Source organism: Temnothorax americanus, unplaced genomic scaffold (assembly GCF_048541705.1).
Source record: "Temnothorax americanus isolate GAGA-0224 unplaced genomic scaffold, ASM4854170v1 Scaffold158, whole genome shotgun sequence".
Classification (NCBI taxonomy): Eukaryota; Metazoa; Arthropoda; class Insecta; order Hymenoptera; family Formicidae; genus Temnothorax; species Temnothorax americanus.
Genome location: NW_027509295.1, coordinates 145259 through 165890, shown reverse-complemented (window position 1 = coordinate 165890; position 20632 = coordinate 145259). Strand labels below are relative to the sequence as shown.

At 42.8% G+C, this 20632-nt stretch overlaps 1 protein-coding gene and 1 pseudogene across 1 annotated transcript; both read left to right on the top strand.

Moving 5' to 3' along the window:
- Nucleotides 1-5488: 5488 nt before the first annotated feature.
- Nucleotides 5489-11059, top strand: LOC143895405 (uncharacterized). Its single transcript, XM_077402475.1, has one exon. It carries the CDS (start codon nucleotides 8372-8374, stop codon nucleotides 9557-9559), a length of 1188 nt encoding a protein of 395 aa, XP_077258601.1. The 5' UTR covers nucleotides 5489-8371; the 3' UTR covers nucleotides 9560-11059.
- On the top strand, nucleotides 9595-13880 carry LOC143895421 (uncharacterized; annotated as a pseudogene).
- Nucleotides 13881-20632: the final 6752 nt, after the last annotated feature.

Here is a 20632-nt window from a genome sequence, read left to right as displayed (position 1 = left end):
TCGGATTTAATGCGATATTTCCGGATTTATCTGAATCCGACTGAATAGATTTCAATCGTGTTAATGCCAATCCATTTTAATCAGGTAAATAAAGTGACCACATGAATCGTATTGAATCCGCATCAATCATAAAATTTTAATACCACACCGAAATCGGATTTAATGCGATATTTCTGGATTTATCTGAATCCGACTGAATCGGTTTCAATCGTATTAATCCTAATCCATTTTAATCGGGTAAATAGACCACATGAATCATATTGAATTCGCATCAATCGTGAAATTTTAATACAACACCGGAATCGGATTTAATGCGATATTTCCGGATTCATCTGAATTCTACTAAATCGGTTTTAATCGTATCTGCGCTTAATCCATTTAAATTGGGGAAAGTAGCTATGTGAATCGGATTAAATCCGCTTTAATCATTAAAATTGTATATAATACATAATTTTTACGTAATAGAGTTCTTACTACAGGATTTTTAGTAGGTATACAATAAGGATTCCACTCCGGGGATCTGAGAGGGGGTGAGGGGCGGGGGGGGGGGTACCGCAAGGGGGGGGAGTACCGCGTCTTCGGCCGCCGCGGGGTGAGGGGGGGAGTACCGCGTCTTCGGCCGCCGCGGGGTGAGGGAAGGGGGACCCGCATGTTTCGGCGTCGCGGGGGAGAGGGAGGGGGAACCGCGTTCTTGGGCGCCGCGGGGAAGGGGGAGGGGTAACCGCGTTTTTCAGGCGTCGCGGGGGAGGGGAAGGGGGAACCGCGTTTTCGCCGCGCCGTGTTTTCCGGCGCCGCGGGGCGACCGCGTTTCCGCCGCGCCGCGGGGCGAGGGGGGATCCGCGTTTTCGCCGCGCCGCGGAGCGTACGCGTTTTCGGGCGCCGCGGGGCGAGAGGACCCGCGTTTCGCCGCGCCGCGGAGTCCGCGTGACGTCACATGACACGTTCGCGTTATCTCTCCTTCGCGCGCGGTTTCTCGCTCCTGGCCCCCGTTATCTTTCCCCCGTTCGCGTTCTCTTTCCCTCGCGTGTTCTCGCTCGCGGTTTCTCTCGCTCGCCCCCGACCCCCGTTTGCGCGAATACCTGCACGTGTGCGATGAAGTCACCGCAAGACATATTCTCGAAAACGATATCGCACCATTAACTTTTAATGGTTTAATCTGTAATACTGCTATTGAACAGCTATTAAACAGCTAAAAACAGCTATCAGTATAACTGCGATCTGTATAACTGCGATCTGTATAACCGCTATTGAACCGCTATCAAACTTCTTTTAAACAGCTAAAAACAGCCATCAAACAGCTATTGAACAGCTATCAAACAACTAAAACAGCTATCAAACAGCTCTTGAACAGCTATCAAACAACTAAAACAGCTATCAAACAGCTATTGAACCGCTATAAAACAGCTAAAAACAGCTATCAAACAACTAAAACAGCTATTGAACCGCTATGAAACAGCTATCAAACAGCTCTTGAACAGCTATCAAACAACTAAAACAGCTATTGAACCGCTAGGAAACAGCTAAAAAACAGCTATCAAACAGCTCTTGAACAGCTATGAAACAATTAAAACAGTTATCTGTATAACTGCGATCTGTATAACCGCTATTGAACCGCTATCAAACTTCTTTTAAACAACTAAAAACAGCTAAAAACAGCCATCAAACAACTAAAAACAACTAAAAAACAGCTAAAAACAGCTAAAACATCTATATTATACTACAAAGTATGTAGGAAAAGGAAATAAAACGTTTATATATACATATATAGTTTATTTAAAAAAAATTATAATTTTTTCTGGTGTCGCGACCACCAGTTAAATATTTTTAATACATTTTGTAATGCGCAATTCTTAACATGTTTTTCGCATCTTATAGTATTAGTAACATCTAGATTATTTAAAGATTCGATATCTTCGTAATCTGCATCCAAAGTCTCAATTTTTAGATGTTTTCTCGCTTTATTCTCAAGCAGATCCACCAGCCATTCTCGTTTCTGGCATCCCTTGACGTACACAAGAGTCGACGTCTCGTTGCCCTCTCCAAGTACGGCCGATGTAATTAGATGTTTCGCCATGCTGTAGGGCACGTTTCCGTCCTCCCATCGTAGTCCACGGTGATTCGCAATCAACCAGGAAGCGCATGATCTGTCGGATTTCGTGAGGAGACTCCATGGCATGGGACATGTAAAAATATAATGGGCCAAAACGGTCCCGTTTCTCAGAACCGCCACCTCCTTTACGACAAATTTCATCCCGACGGTGAATCCTTGCAGATCGACAAACGTCGGTACGATCATGACGAAACGACGAAGCAATCTGTATCTTATCGCGGTACATCAGTGTCTCTTATATTGTAATATCTGCTTATATCGCAATATCTGCTGATATCGCAATTCACATGATTTTGCGCACTACATTAGACAGCGGGCAGTATTCGATTACGCGATCATGCAAGATGAGACAATAGGCTGTAGTATTTGCCGGTACATTCTCTTTACAATCAAATTCTATTCGCACATCCACGGTGGCGCTCTTGACAGATTCGTTTTGTCGCGAGCAATCGATGACAACAAAAGGTCCTTCCGTTAGGAATGTATACACGCTGCAAAGCGTATCGAAGCTGTCGTATCCGTAATAAGCTTTACGAAAATGCGCATACATATCGAAAAGAACGGCGTATCGATTTTTACCAAAATCTAGATTCATGTCATCGTACGGATAAAATTCGGAGTTTAGATAAAGTTTCACATTGGTCAAGTTACAGTCATCGAATACGCTAACATTTTGAGACATGATATTCTTGCGGCCGGTCTGCAGCGCAAAGATAACGTACCGCGGCTTCTCCAGCTGAGTCGCCGTTTTGACGGCCCACGAATGCTTGGTCGTGCTCTGCAACATTGGGTACTCATACAGATCCCACGAACGGAAACTGACACTAAGATATCGTCCGCTTTCCAAAGCCCGTAGCATGGATAGCTTATTGACCTCGTTTAATGTGACGTGAGGCATTCTCCATTGTATTTTAAACAATTCGATTTCCGGCTCCGTCGCAGGATTTCCTACAATGCAATTGTTATCGCTACGCGCTCGTATCAAAATTAATTCGTGACGAGCGTTAACAACGACGCGTTTGTAATCCTCGCAAAAGCCTAGCAACATCTTGAGCGGTACGCAAAAGTTAAAGTATCCTTCCGGTATACTCGATGTAACGTCCCATCCAGCATTCCGCAAGATTTGAGAATCGTTATACGATAGCGATACGTAGTTCTTGATGGTACTGGTTATTCCAACGTTTCTGTTGCGGTCAATCTCCACACCGTTGAGCTCGTATCGAATTTCATCAAACATGAACGCCGCACAATTATTTGCAAGCGTTGCCTGAGACTCGTCATTCCTTCTCTTTATCGTCAATCTTCCTTCAACGTAGAGAAAGCTTTCACACGGCAACGTGTATAAATCCTGCTGTTGTATGGGTATTCTTATCTCATCGTTATGTCCAAACGTTGTGTTGGCGTACGGATTGTACGTGTGTGTCTCAATCTTGACGACGCTGTCGTCAAAAATTGGGTCACCTCCAATGTTTAAGATATTAGCCATTTCGTACGACGAAACCCAATGATTTCAAAAATTCAACGTTCGACGCAGTGAGTTTCTTCTTTGGCGATCGAATTGTCTTCTTGTTTCTCGTCTGTTGCACCTGCTCAGCTTCGTTCAGTACGAGCATCTCACGTTACCGCTGTCGTCTTCGTGCATGCAGTCTAACGGTGATCTCTTCTCCGCGAAAATCAATCAATCGACCGTCCTGATCCACGACGCGAAGCGTCAAGTCCGAAATGCTCCGTACGATGATCGGAAGGTAAATGATTCGTGCCGGCGTTTCCGATATCTTATGTCCTGGAGGCACACTCGGTGAAAACTCGTGTATCGTGTGCACGTACTTGTCGTTGCTGTACGCACCCGCGGTCACGTTGCACTCTATGCGAATGATGTTTACGTTGATGATATTTATAGGAACATTCGATTCGTACCATTGTCGCGGCTCCAGCACGCGATTCGCTGAAAATCCCAGCAGCGATCCAATGTTGTTCGGTTTTGTGAAATTCATCCGATAAGCACATTTGATCTCGCTCTTCATCGTATTGTTATTAGCCCGAATAATAATCAATGGGTGCGGTTCATCTTCGTTTGTCGAGACATTATTGGATGGGTCCCATAAAAGAGCGCGTTTCAGATACATGTCTATATCACGCAGTTCGTACGATCCTTCGGGAATGGTAATCTCCTTGTCGTCGTCGTCATAGTAGAATTTATTGTTCGACGAATTTACATTCGGTATCGTGATAGGTTTCAAAATCTGTTAGACCGAGCTCGTAATCGCCATCGCTCAAATCCACGGCGGGAAAGTAGCTTACCGCGAGGATGCTGCTCTTGCCGGTGAGCGTAAATGTCAGTGACATGTTTGAATGAATACTGAGATTAAACAGCGTAACGCCGGTCTTTAAATTGATTGTCAACCGACTGTAGAAAACGCAGACACAGTTGTCCGCAATTGCTCTGATCGTATCGCTGATAAGGCGTGCGATTGTACTCTATTACATTGTTCTCTAGATACTGCGCCAATTCTCTCGGTAATCGAAGATTGCCAAAACTGTCGAAATATATGGCACGATCTCCTTTCTTCGCATACGCCACCCAGTGAGTACCCGGTCCATCAGTATTATCCAAATTCACGATACCGCTCTCGTTTTGACGTATGCCGCCGATCGGTAACGAGTCGCGCATGAAAACACCTCTAAAATATGGAATGCGCATACGTTTTGCCAATTGTTGCAGTTGCACATTGGTAGTTACACCCTTGGGAATTTTTAGCGCCCCTTCGACGTTTTTTTTTTCTCGAGACTCCCCGTCCGCGTTTGTACGGAGCGAGATAAAGTCCGTGACCTTCCATGGCGCGATTGTGACGTTGCATCTCTTCCAGCTGACGTCGCGCGGCTTTGTTGTCATTCACGGCCTTTGCGACTCCTGCCGCTCCGCCGACCAACGAGCCAAGAACCCCTAATAACGGCAAAATCGGTAGGATACCGCCGCGTTTCGCAACCGGAAGTATTCGCTTGGTCTTTTTCTTTTTCTTCGTTTTCAAACCCATACCGAGTTTCGTTTTAGCCTTTATGGCCGCCCAGACGGCTGTAGCAGCAGCTCTCTCTCCGAGAGTCGAATCGTTCGCGATAACACGTTTTCGCGCTTCCGCGGCGAGTATATTGTCTGCCACGTGTCGTTCTGCGAGATCGCTGCTACGCGAGTAGGCTATGTCGTGCTCGCGACACGCCGCGTCCAATGGATTGATACCCCGATCACCTCTTGCCAATCGTGTTTCTAAGCGAGTTCCCGGTCCGCAAAATTGATAGCCGGGGATATGTAATTCGATCGGAAGCGCGTTTATCGAGCGATTCAACAGACCTCGCCCTATCTTCGACGGCATTCGCCGCAGTTTTTTATCAGCGGCGGCGGACCGTCGATGTGCGTTTGCTGACACGGCAAATTATATAGTATTAAACAGCGTCGATATTGCTGAACCTCCGAATCTGTCTTGATATGTTCGGGCAGCTTATCCCACAAATATTCTATGTAATTATAAAACTGTCGCAGTAGAATGACCTTTGGTATATACTTCAACTGCTCGGTGGTTAAATCGTAAATATCGCTGTTATCCGACACGAGCAAAAACATTTTAACGACTGAGCATATCAGCTCTACGCGTCTCTGTAAATAGGCCAGCTTTCTCGATATTATTATTCATTCGTTGTGGAGAGGAAGTAAAATGCGGTTCGTACGACAATCGCGGACGATCAAAGTGACAAACTTTGACGATAGGATGCCATTAATAAAAGAGGTACGCAAACATGGAGGCATGCTACCAAATTCTATACGCGGTATCATCTGCGGTCCGTCGAATTGCGGTAAGACAAACGTCTTGATAAGCTTGCTGGAAAGTTCGCACGGTGTACGTTACGACGACGACGACGATGTCCTCACGGTCTCGCCGGCCGTGGAGGAGCGCGCCGTCGCTTTCTCCACTATAATCTCTATCAATATTCGCGATACTGCTCTCCGAAACCCCGATGGTAGCTCGACTGAGTATTTTAGAGATGTTATGTTGGGCGCCAGGTGCGATTCCTCGCACCACGATTCACGAGATCGCAGTATTTCTCAGGCGTGGGCTTCTTTGATCAACCGCGGATGGAATAGGAGAGGGAGCGTAGCGCAATCATCACACTCAAATACATAAAACATTAAATTATATTTCGGTTAAGGCAGATAACAAGTGGACGATAGCGAGTTCCACGGCGAACAAGCAGAATTCGAGCACACGCCACGTGTCACCCCACGAGCGCGATACTCATTCCGTCGCTGAGCTGCACGGCAATCCCGATTGAATTCGCACAAGAGTATTCCCCGACATAAGTTGCAGCGAATTCCACCCGGACGGTCAAACGCGAGATGCTAACAAATAACCAACGCAATCTCCTTAAACAATTACGCAATTTCCCTACGGTCTACCGCGACAACGCTGGGGATCTTCTCTCCCCTCGAAACGCACGAATGGCCCCACCCGTTAACTCGACACAACCGTGGGCCATTAATCCCGATGAAACGCACGTATAGCTACTTACAAATGGCATGAACTTAACCGGCAACGATAACTACGAGGCTCTCTCACGCGCGAGAGCCACTTCTCAAAACTACGGCACGGTTAAGCCAACGGCGTTCATGAAATTCCACGCGACGAAATCACCCGCAACGAAATTACGCGAACGAAATTACTCACAACGAAATCATACGCAACGAAGTACACGAAACGATATCACAACGAAATTACATGTACGCTGACTGTCGGCGGCCGTACGTTTTCATCCCCGAGGCGGGCACTCGCGATCACCTCGTCGCACGAACCCTCCCGCGGTATGGCGCTCGATATTCTTTAATTACAGCCGATTTCATACTTTACCGCGGCACAACGCGACTCCCGGGAGGGCCTAGGTATTCTCGCGATCTTACTTCGAGGAAGGCTGAGCAGTGGCCTTACAAATTCGTCTCGTTCCGGCGGCTCGTCACTCGCTCTTAGGGCTGGATGTTGCCGGGATGGCGGCTCGCTCGACAGTGGCGTTTCCTTGATCCGGCGGGACCACGCAGGGCCCGCGCGCGCCCGCGCGCGCCGGTTTCCCTAGCTTGATCGGTGCTGCGCCCTGGCCTGCCAGCGATCCCTCTAGGCGATCGTCGCGCCCTTCGCGAGCGCCCCTCGTCACTGCGCCCATCCGCCGGCGGTAGTTTTGAAGTCCGCCTATTTGAGACCGGCTGTCCAGGCCGCGTCTCATCGTCCGGTTCCTCGACGGCCAGGCTGGACGGGCCATGGCTCGTCGACCGGGAGCGGTACTCAGCGGTGGTGGCCCCGTTCCTTAACGGGGACCTTCGTCGGGGCGTCCCCCGTATCCGGGCTGCAGTGCTCTCGGGCCATCCGTGACGCCTTGACAGGTCATCTGATCTGCCGGCTGTAGGCCCCAGCGTGACCCGCCCGCCGATCGTACGCCCTCGGAAGCTCCTGGTTGTCCAGCCGTAAGTCCCTCGACGCGGCATAAGCCGTTACACTCGTCGTGACCCTGGCCATCTGCTCCGCACTCCCTCGACCTGTAACGCTCGCAAAAGATCTTAATCCTAACCTAAAGGCTCGCTCTCCGCCCGCCTCGGGCGGAGGCACCATCCCTGACGCCTCCCTCGGCCGAGCTCCCATCTGGGGTAAGGGACGCGACTTTTGTCACGTCACAACGTTTCGAGAACGTGTACGTGTACTCGAAATCGTTGCAACAACCGAAATATTGATATTTGGAGAATATATTAACACCGATAGAAGAGATTGGTTACTTTACGTTCTCGAATAACAGTGACGTCATTCCGCCGAGCGAGGCGCTCCCGAATTCTATTTTTATCTTTGATGACGTGGCGTGCGACAAGCAGGATACGATAAGAGAATATTTTGCAATGGGCCGGCACGCGGACGTTGATTCCTTCTATCTTTGTCAGACGTATGCGAAGATACCGAAGCATCTTAGACGCGACAACGCGAATTTATTGATTCTGTTTAAACAGGATGGTACCAATCTGAAACACATATACAGCGATCACGTAAACACAGATATGTCTTACGAAGATTTCTGTAAATTGTGTCATACGTGTTGGCGACAAAAGTACGGATTCGTGGTGATAGACAAGGACAGCGCGATTTCGAATGGTCGATACAGAAAAGGATTTAACGACTTTGCGATACCAAAACGTGGTTAGTTGTTGTCGACGCGTCGATTGAGCAACGTTATCGCAACATGGACAGCAGCGAGGAGATTAGAGAGCGCGAGAGGATAGCAAATCAAATTGCGAAAACGAGCAATTCGATTCGCAAGAAATATCACGCCTTGAAAACTGGTAAAATGGAGGAAGATATTGCGTTGGAGAGACACTTTAAGCCTATCATCGAGCCTCTAAGGCAGATTGTCGAAAACACCGTAGCTGACAAAGAATCTGACGTGTCAAAGATTGAGAATGAAACGGCGTGGGAAGACGAAGAGCCGAAGCTCAAACGACAACGACCAAACGCCTCGTTTAACGTCTCTGTAATGGCTTCAACTCCGGTTACGTTGAAACGATCGATAAATGTGCCATCTAATTTGAGCGAAATAACTAAAATTTTACAACCGCGTAAATCGAAACGATCGAAAGTTGCTCCACCGAATGAACCGCCGATAACCTCTGCGTCTTCCGTACAACACACAGTGCTCGCAAACGAAGATGTTTTTGAAACCACTGATGACACACTCGTGACGTCCGTTCGACAGCAGTTGCAAACATCTGAGGGTCGAAAAACATTGAGAGATCACTTGGGTCCATTGAGCCAAAAGTACATCGGGGCTGTTCTGAGCGGCGATCAAGAAAGCGGTATAGACATCGTGTACGGCGTTTATTTCAGTAACGATGGAATGATGCTCGGTAATAAGCGTTTTGACGTGGACAACGCGGACAACATAATTATCGACGACATACGATACGCAGGCACACGCGGTCTTTACGAGTTGATCTTTAAGAAAATTCCCAATGACGAGATCTACACGGAGGATGACATGCAGAAATACAAGAGCATTCTGTTGATGACGAATGCTCATAAACGCAATCACGATGCTCACGCTCAAATAAAGGGCAATGGGGGATACAAGTACAGAAATATAATCGCACCGTTGATTTCGGGTAAAAAAGCTGGAAAAGGTATACCGCGTGCCATGACAGGTAACAAGTACAGAAATATAATTGCATCGCCGATTTTGGGTAAAAAAAGTATACCGCGCGCCATGACATTAAACAACAACAAGATCGACTATGTTCATTGGGACGACCCCAACGAGCTTGTAGACCGTCTCCGATTGCTCGAAGCTTCGCGCCTAGCGGGTCACAACGGTCACGATAACGAGATCCTGTCGATTATCGAGGAACTTCGCGAAGCTGGACTTATTATAAATTAAACCGCGCGTCGACGAGTCATTCAATCAACATCGAAATGCCGATCAACAAGTTTGGTATATCGCTCGGAAGAGGCGGTGCGGAACCGTACTATCAATGGAGCGGATTAATCAGAAGTTACGTGCGCGATAACGCTCTTTGCGTGGTCGCCACCGACTTTGACGCGAAATCGCGCAAGATTCGACGGATAACGCCACCCGTAGATGATGGCGATGCCGCCAATAAACGCTACGTGCAGCAGAGCGTGCAAATTTTAAAAGATCGACAGGATGAAATGGGGAGAAAGATTGCAGTATTCCAGAATAACATGCAAATTACCCTAAACGAACTTCAAAAGATGATTCAAGATGTAATTGTGAATCATCGCGAATAGATAAGAACGTACATCTGATCTCTGCGTCAGTTGCGCGTCATCGTCATGGCTGGTAAGAAGCAATCAGTTAAAAAACGGCGGCTGGTGGAAGAATTACACGCTCCTGCGAGAAGAAATTTTTCGCGAAGACGCGTCATAGTGCGCGGATACGATGACCTGTGGCAGGCGGATGTGGTCGAGATGCGTCCCTACACGCGATTCAACAGAGGCCACCACTACATACTCACCATTATCGACGTGCTGAGCAAGCACGCATGGGCCGTACCGCTCAAGGTCAAGAGCGGAACCGAGGTTACTATTGCGATTGAAAAAATATTTCGAGACGGCGGAAGATGTCCGAAAAATCTGCAGACTAACAAGGGGAAAGAATTTTACAACGCAAACGTGCAGAAACTTTTGAAGAAACATAATATCAATTACTATTCGACATGGGGGATCGGAAAGAGGAGGTTTGGGGGGGATTGGGGTAGGAGAATATGGTTGTTTGATAAGTTGATATGAACGGTGATAAGTTACGGAGAGGAAATAGGGGGGTGGAGGGAAAGAGGGGAAATAGAGAGATTACAGGAAAGATATTTAAGGTGGGTGTTGGGAGTGGAAAGATGTATACCGGGATATATGATTAGGGAGGAGTTACAAAGGGAGAAACTAAGAGGAAGGGCGGTTATGAGAGCATGGGGGTATGAGAAAAATTGGAGGAGGGAAAGGGAGGGGAGCTGGCAAGGGAATGCTGAGAGGAGGTAAAAAGGATGGCGAAAAGAGGGGTGAGCAGGGGGGGATGGGAGGAAGAGAGAAAAGAAGCGGCGGAGAGCAGGGGCTGGAAGATAGAGGAGATAGAGGAGCTGAGGGAGGAGGGGATGTGGAGGGGGGAAGACGTGCTGGAGAGAGAAAAGAGAATGCAAAGAGAAGAGAGGTGGAAAGAGATAGGGGAGGCAAAATTTAACAAGTGGTATGGCATGATAAAAGGGGAGGGGATACCGGAGTACTTAAAAAAGAACTGGGGAGAAAATAGGTGGCAGAGAGTGGCTAGATACAGGCTGGGAGGTGGTATGAGGGGGGTGAAACATTGGATAGCAGAGGAGAGAAGAGTGTGCAGGGTGTGTGGAGGGGGGGAGGAGACGTGGGAACACGTGTGGGAAGATTGTGCAGATTGGGGGGGGGGAGATCATGGCAGGAAGCGGTGGGGGAGGTATTGGGGGAAGAAGGGGAGGGGGAGAGATGGCTGAGGAAATTAGAGAGAGTAAGGAAGGGAGAGGGTGATGGAGGGGATTGGGAGGTAAGGGAGGGGAGGAGTGAATGAGAGAAAGAGGAGGAGTGAGGAGTTTGTAAACGGAAACGGAAGTTCACAGAGATAGGGAACTTGCGTGCGTGTGTGTGTGTGTAAAGATAGGTAGGGCGATTAGTATGTAAGGTTAAATGTAAAATAGGCTAAGGTAGGTTAAGTGAATGTAAAGGGTTGGGAACGTCCCTACAAAACGCCTTGCAACCCTGAGGGGAGCCAATAAATATATCTATCTAATTTTGCTTTATAATGTTTGTAATTTACTTTTCTTAGTAATTTAACATCAAAATAACATTTAAATATTTCTTCAAAATATTAAAGTATTATTTTTTTTTTTATGCAGTTCAAACAATCATGATACTGATGATGGATGTTATGATAATGACAGTGATGATAACTCAGAAAACACATGCAATGATAATAAGGCATTTGATGATGACATCGTTATGTTTGAAACATCTCAACTGACCGTGCGAGATGTTATGACATTAATTATGGCATTCTCATTACGGTTCAAGTTATCAGATATTGGCAGAGAATATTTAATCGATATGATTAAATTATTAGCAAGGCTTGCATAAAAAAAATTAATACATCTAAATATAGGTTCCAGCAAACATTTGATCCTCCAGAAGATAAAATAATATATCATTATTATTGCGATATTTGTAATAAAAAGATTATATACTCTGGATCTCATGGAAATATAATGAAAAAAAAGTAACTTGTTTGAACTGTTCAACACAAACTGAAATAAATATTAATTCAAAGAATTACTTTATGTCAATAGATCTAACATATCAGTTGAAAATGTTATTTAAAAACCAAGATATAAAAAAAAAATTCTACAGTTTCAAGATTCAATTAATGAAAACAAATCAAAAGAATCAGTTGGAGATATTTATGATAGCGAGCAGTATCAAAAAATTAATAATGAAAAGATGTACTTAACGTACAATGTTAGTACCGATGGGGCGCCATTAACAAAAAGTGGAAAAAGAGGATTTTGGCCACTTCAAATACTTCCAAATTTTCTACCGCCTAATAGTAGGTCTAGGTTTATTCTTCTTGCTGGAATGTTAACAACAATAAAAGAACCCAACTGTGATTTAGGTAGCTTATATTTTTCAAAATTCAACGAAGAAGCATTGCGTTTATATGAAGAAGGCATTGTAACAACAAATTTGAATAACAGAAAAATTGTCGTCAAATTTTGTCCACTAGCTTTCTGCGTAGATTCCGTTTGCCGGCCAATTTTACAAAATAGAATACAGTTTAATGGCTATTACGGCTGTTCATGGTGCTACCACATTGGTGTTTACATTAAGGATGTTTCAGGATTAAGATATCCAATGCAAATAACTGATCCAGACTTAAGAAGTCAAGAAAGTTACTTAAAAGATGTAGAAGTCGTAACTTCAACAAATAAAATTTCAGAGAGAGGAGTAAAAGGTAATACTTCTGTATCAATAATTCCACAAATAGACATGATTTGGTCCTTTAGTTTCGATTATTTACATGGACTCTTAGCTGGTGTAGATCAACAAATTTATAAACAATGGACATTAACGAAAAAGCAAAATAATTTCAAGCTCAGTAATTTTGACATAAAAGCCATTGAAAAACGTTTATTATCCATTACTCCCACTCATGATATACACAGACTTCCACGATCATTAAAAGATCGTGCCAAATGGAAGGCTTCTAAGATTAAATCTTGGGTTCTGTATTATAGTTTACCGTGTTTAGATGAAATTATCAAAGATGAAGCTTTAGAGCATTATTCTCTGCTAGTTAAAAGCTTTCATACATTGTTAAAAACAAAAATTAGTCGAAGAGAATTAGTGGAATGTGAACGTGACCTGTTGAAATTTACAGGACTCTACGAAATAATGTATGGAACTAAAAATATGACTTTTAACATTCACAGTTTGTTACATGTTGTTCATTCAGTAAAGAAAACTGGTCCTCTTTGGTCAAATTCAACGTTCTCTTTTGAGAGCAATATTTACCAATTAAAGCAGTTTGTCAATGGGTCAAATGGGATGGATAAACAAATATCGAGGAAACACTTACAAATGTTTCATTTCAAAACAGGGAACGTTGAATATTCTTCCGCTGAGATTCAAGATTTTTGTTCGAATTTATTTACATTTAGGAGGTTGTCGACATATTTCGATTATGGAGAAAATGATGTACTGTTTGTTGGGAAAAGATCTACTGAAATAATTGACGGAAAGGTTTATAAAGTGTACAAAAAATGTATATATAAAAATAAAGTTTTGCATAGTATTAAATACAAACGAACAAAACGCACAAAAGATTCTGTAGTAAAATTGGAATCTTCTATTTTTGGACAAATAGTAGACATAATTAGTATTGACAACAAATGTTATTTGAAAATTTCAAATATTGACTTATTTGAAGACGACCCTTTTAAGGTACTGCATATAAAAAAAATTAAGTCAGAAAATTTCGAAAGATGTAAAATTATTCCTTTTACAGATATAAAATCAAAAGTTATGCTTGTAAATGTGCGCAACAGTAGATACTTATGTGAATTAGCGAATGACTTTGAAACGCAATAAGCCAATGGAAATCACTTTCATAAGATTATTGTATGTATACATATATATATGTAACTTTTAAGTGCTACGCCGTGCTACGCCAGATATCCATGTTTTGTAAAAAAATGTAAAATATGTGTAAATAAATTGAATTTTTATTTAAAATGTATGTACTTAATATTGCTTATCATTGTTACTGCTATTGTAAATGAAATATTTTATTATATGTATATACATATATAAATAGACTGTTTAGAACTATAGTGAAACAAATTAAATCTATTTGGTACAAATTTCAAACACCCATAAATATTTAAAATTTGGTGATATATATCTGATTATTATACATTATTATTACATTGATTTTATTGATTTTATTGGTTTGTTTCACTATGGTTTTCTATGGTCCAATTAAAATTTTTTGCTTAAAAAAAGTATTACATTAATAAATATGTTGATCGAAAATTACAAATAATATTAAATATTCTGATTTATAAATTCTTTGGATTTTTTTAGAGTTTCGCAAATATAGACTTTACCAAAAGAAAATCCTGTAGTAAGAAACTCTATTACGTAAAAATTGTGTGCTATATACAATTTTAATAATTAAAGCGGATTTAATCCAATTCACATAGCTACTTTCATTACCCGATTAAAATGGATTGATATTAATACGATTAAAACCGATTCAGTCGGATTCAGATGAATCCGGAAATATCTCATTAAAACTGATTCCGGTGTTGTATTAAAATTTCACGATTGATGCGGATTTAATCCGATTCACATAGCTACTTTCATTATTCATTACCCGATTGAAATGGATTAACTGCAGATACGACTGAAACCAATTCAGTCGGATTCAGATAAATCCAGAAATATCTCATTAAATCCGATTCCGGTGTTGTATTCAAATTTCACGATTGATGCGGATTCAATACACAATTCAGGTAGTCACTTATTCACCCGATTAAAATGGATTGGTAGTTATACGATTGAAACCGATAGCGGTGGATTCAGATAAATCCGGAAATGCCGAATTGAAAACGATTCCGATTGATTTGTTATTAGAACCGATTCACTTCCAATCGGGCATCCGATTAACCAATCCGGTTAACTAACCCAATCGTTTGGAAATCATTTGGAGATATTTGGAAAAAACTTTTCAGAGTTTGGAAAACCATACAATAATCACAATTAATTAAAATCAATTAAGCGTATAATTAGCAGAAAGTTTCTAAAAAATATTTTTTTTTAATCCAATTGCTCCAGAATCATTTGGATAAAGTATCGATATAATTTTTATTATTTGAAAAACAACTGTATTCCCAGAAAATAGAAAAAACCGTATGCGCATAATGCCGGACATATCACTTCTGTGCCATTAATCAGAAAAATTGTATTTGTCACCCAAATTGACTTTCATACAACTCATTCGACGCGGAATCGTTTGGTAGTCACGAATATCGTCATTAAAACGTTTGGTGGTCAATCGTTTTCCTAAAAAATAGGAAAAACCGTACTCTCACGCCATTGCATGGTCGTATGACTCCGTGACGTTAGCTCGGCAATTTGACGGATAAACATTATTTATCAATCAAATTGACTTTCATGAATCGTTTGGTGGTCACGAATATCGTCATTAAAACGTTTGGTGGTCAACCGTTTTTCCAGAAAATAAAAAAAACCGTATTCTCACGCCATTGGTCGTATAACTCCGTGACATTAGCTGGGTAATTTGATGGATAAATATTATGTTCGGATCCGTCCTCCGAACGGCGCGCCTGCGAGTGCGGCAACCCGGCCCGCGCGCTCAAGCCCGCCCGGCCGGGCGCAAGTGGCACCACCCCACTCGCGCGCCACTAGCGCGAGTAACACCTGTCGCCGCGGGGCGGCTGTCGTTACTCGCAATTAAAATTCGGCATGAAAGATACATAAGGGCGAGCCGGCCCAGAACGAACAAGTTCTCTTCTCTCACGTTGAGGCTAAAATATACCGGGCGTTAAATATACCGGCCGTAGCCATCGTGATTGAGACGAACCTTGCATATTCCGCTTCAACCTGGAGCGAGCGGAATCCTCGCACCGTTCCTCGGAACAACGTGCCACTGACTTGCGCCTGCTATTAAGCAAGGGAGAGTCTGCCCCTTCCACCCTCCGAACCGGACAAGTTCGGTCCGTGGTGGTAGTAGCAAAGGACCACTCTGCCCGCTCTAGCAAAGGCCTCCGACGACCTAGACCAAGAAGAAGAGCCAGGAAACTCTCGCCACCACAACGACCAACCGCTGCCAGACCGGCACCTCCACCAGAGCTGTGGTGGCCACTAATACGGGTGACGATCCCCGAGTCGCACAGGCGAATCACACGCCCAACAGGGCTGACTCTAGTGCCTGGCGATCAGAGGGCAGAAAGGCCCCTACCTCCGAATTCCTGGAGGTCAGTAGGCACCCAGACCAAGGAACGCAAGAAGAAGAAGAAAAGGAGCAGGGAGACGAAGACGGCACCGGCCCTGCCCCCCCTTGAAATCCCGGAGCTGCCCCTGGATCGAACTCCCTCGACTCCGGGAAAATCAGTAGACGCGAATAACAACCGCGAAACACTCATCGTGGCTAAGCGAGCAGCCAACCACCGGCTCCCGCTTTAGATCACCGTATTTTTGAGAAGTCCGGCGCCCCTGTGCGCCGGCGTAAAAGCAATCTAAAGACAAAGCCCCATCCACAAGTCACGCACTGACGCGCTAAGTCATCATGTATATGTATTAAGGAAATAAAGCTCACTTTTACCAGAGCTTCGACTCGTTCGATTCACTCGCCTCAGACTTCCTCACTTCCGACCGTTTCTAAACATATTATTTATGCGATGTGAATCGGCCAGTAAGTTATTGCTTCGGCCGTCACGATTAATTCATCATCAACTCGTCTGCAATTATGGGTCCATACAAAATGGAATACAAATGTGTACTCCATTTGAGAAACAATATCTTTCAGAGAAAGATATATAAATCAAGTAATCCGATATTGATAAACTTTTGTTTCGATGTGTTTCTTTCTCACGTTTTGAAAGGGATTTAGCATCAAAAGCGTTAGTCAACTCAAGTCAGCTAAGGATTCACGTCAAGGCTCGAGCCTCGAGGAAGGTTTTGGAAGACAGTGGATTGCTGGCGATTTTGATTCACAGTCCCGTTCTCAATGAATTCAGATTAACGTAAGTATTAATTGTGCGATATAACAAGTACATATTCTCATCCCGATATCTCGTTATTCATACTCGTGTTTATACTTTTTCTGCTCGATTTCCGAGCTACTCTTACAACTATAAATATTAATCATTATTTTCTAATTTTCCCATTGTTTTTATTTGTTGTAATGTCTTTTTAAATGCATTAATGCAGCACGCAATTATTTCTGAGTGAACTGATTGATCGACAAGTTTGACACGTACAAAAATGATGTAAGTTTAAAGATACTGCGTGTATTGTATGTTGCTTTATTGCAAAGTATATCAAAGCATAATAAGAAGGAAATAAATATGTGATACATTAATAATTAATGTTACAATAAACAGATATAGACAAATATAAATCTGACAAAACTACAGATAGTTCTAACTTTTGAATTCAAATTAATTAATGCAGATTTATATTTGTCCATATCTGTTTTTTAATGATTAATTAATTTGGATTTAAAAGCTAGAACCATTTGCAGTTTTGTCAGATTTATACTATCCATATCTGTTTGTTGTAACATTAATTATTAATGTATCATATTTATTTCCTACTTATTATGCAAATTTGATATACCTTGCAATAAAGCAACATACACAATACACGCAGTATCTTTAAACTTACATCATTTTTGTACGTGTCAAACTTGTCGATCAATCATTTCACTCAGAAATAATTGCGTGTTGCATTAATGCATTTAAAAGAACATTACAACAAATAAAAACAATTACCATACATTCAACTGAGAACATAACCACGACTAAGTATTATTTCGATATGGCATTTAACAGTTACAGAATCTCGGATTAATTTGCTGGGACATTTATAATGTCTTCGGTCCAGCGTGCGTTTTCTCGCAAGTTAAGCAAACAGCATGCCGCCGATGCGAGGCGATAAATTGCCACTTCTACTTCCTATTATTGTGTATTCTTCCTATTCTTGTTGAGCAGTGTATCAGGATTTTTTTTTACGGTATGCAGTCTTCTTTGGAAAATTAGCATATAAAGAGATTGCCAATAATCTTGGAGTAAATTAATATTTAATTTCTTATATGCAGATGTCCCTGTACGAGGTATTAGAACCACTTGATTACGAGGAATTCTTGGGACAGCATCAGTCAGTGTTGGACCATGATCCTTTAAAACCAATACTAGATTTTCCACCGAGAGACGTCGAATTGAGAGTCGTAAAGAGAAAGATTCGAACAGAGGAACCAGTAGTATCGCACGAATCAGTGTAAAAAAATAGTCGAAACGCTATTACAATACAGTTATTTAAAACTTGGCATCCATTCTTCATTTTGATCATTTAGCTTTCAGTGACACCGTGTCGTTTTATGTGAAAAGATGCATTGAGAGTTTTACTTCAGACTGGGTAATATATCGTAAATACATAGGTAGAATCTCACCTATCGCCAGAGACAGATTGCTTCATGATACACCTAGACAAGATTTCGAGGTATCTAGTGCTGGAGATAAAATTAATGTATTTGTGATAAGCAGGAAGTGAAAGCGATTTATCTTAATTAGAATTAAAAATTATAAGGCTCTCGTGATTAAATCGATTAAAGGAAAAGAGGCAGTAAGAGCCGGCGCGGTAAATAGGGCGCAAGTTATATATATTTTTTCTTATCGTCAATACATAAAAAATAAAATAAAAAATTCGCGAACGTTTCGACCATTTTTTGTAGTCATCTTCAGCGCAATAAATTAAAAACGTGTAAATTAAAAACTATATTGTAACGCGGTCATTGGGCTATTGTACACTCGCACGTTGCACGTTCCTTTTTCCATGCGGTCATTCCGGTGTGTGTGCGCTACTCCATAGGCAAGCAACCTTGAGTCTTTCCCAAGTTGGAAGGCTAGGAGGACTATGCTGATGCATTTGGTACTTCATTATATGTTGCGCGATACCTGCGTACATACGGAGCGACACACTGATTTACGGTTCACATCGATATAAAACTGAAGTTACTTACAATGAAATCGTGAACGGTATAGCGCACAAAACGGTAGATAACAGACGCAAGTTATCTTGACATTGTTTCGAGAGATAATACTTGATCGTAGAACGGTACAGCGCACAGATAACGGACGCAAACTGTCTCGACAATGTTTCAAGAGGTAATGACCGATCTAATATGTTTCGCTTGTTTCGAGGTTAAAAGATCGATGTATAAGAATTCGGTGACAAACAAATAGCGGTAATGCCAGTTGAGAGATCGATGTATAAGAATATTCGTTACAAAACAAATAACGGTGATGTCAGTCAAAGACCTTGTAACACGGTAATCTATGTATAATACAGATTCACAATAATATAATAAATAAAACGTGAAACGCGGGGCTTTCAAATTTTTGGAAGTCCCTCGATCACATCGACATAGTTCTCGGGTAAATCCTCGGTGTCCGTCTGCATATTCAGACCATTCTTCTGTCTTTTTATACATATCATTTCAGATATTAACCGTTTACTGATATATGGTTCGCTGTCCAAAATTTCCACCGCATTTCTTATCTTAATTAGGTAAATCAAAAAGATGCAAATGGCTGTGTATCACTGAACGAGGAGGATGATTTGTCCAATTCCGGAGATACTCCGAGAGAATCTTGGGCAAGTCTAGATTTGCGGCATTTGCAACATGACCCTCTTCTGCCAAGTTTGCTAGATCGTGTTTGCCTCGAAACGATCGATCAGATGAACGAGCAGAAAAGATTGGAGGATCGACAGGTACAGGATTATAAAGCGGCAAGTTTGTCCGTTTTATTTTAATTAAATATTCTTAATATTTGTTATTTAATATTTTATTAAATATTGAATATTTATTAAATATTTGTTATTCAATATTTTATTAAATATTGAATATTTATTAAATATTTGTTTTTAAATATTTTATTAAATATTGTTCCGCATTCGGCGTTGCTGATACATTCTATTCCGCGATATTTAGACAACGAGTCCGTAAGTCAACAACAGCGTGTAATCGATCACGCGTACACGCGTCTCCTACAATCGTATCACGCGCTGGTCATGCTCCCGCATACCTGCGCCGCTTCCGAATTCGAAGGTTTTGCGTGCTGTGCGACGATCCAGCGAATTTAGTTCCTGTATGACGGGCCTGCGATAAAGACCGATCGGTCATGGAATTGCTCGCGCCGTATATTGTGCCGCTGTTTTCCTGCGTTAATACTAGGATTTGCGGGTGTGATTATCCAAAGATTAACAATTAATTGGATACCGGCCTCCCGTGTTATTGGGAGCGAGCTGGTTTTGGCGCAAAGCACGCTCTCCTTGCAGACCCAAGAACTGTTTTCAGCTGACGCAGCGAAAATCTGCGTCATCGCGCGCAGCGAGATCTTTGTTCTCGCGTTTTAAGATCTCCGTTTGTTACGTCCCGATAAATCGCGGCCGCAGGGGGCGGTACTCGGATCGCTTATACGGAACTAGTCGCTTTTTCGAGTTATCGAGCCCAGGGGGCTCTATCCGGGGATACCCGCGACCGAGGTAATTCGCTATCCAGACACTCGTTACCAAATCGTTCGCCCGATTTGCACTCTTACAGGAAGATTCAAGTTCGGCAGTTCGCCACTTCAATTCAAAGGATTCGACAGATATCGTTCAAACGGTTCTTCTA

What these genes read in the sequence shown, in the direction of transcription:
- LOC143895405 (XM_077402475.1), top strand. Translation starts at nt 8,372, where the DNA reads ATGGACAGCAGCGAGGAGATTAGAGAGCGCGAGAGGATAGCAAATCAA.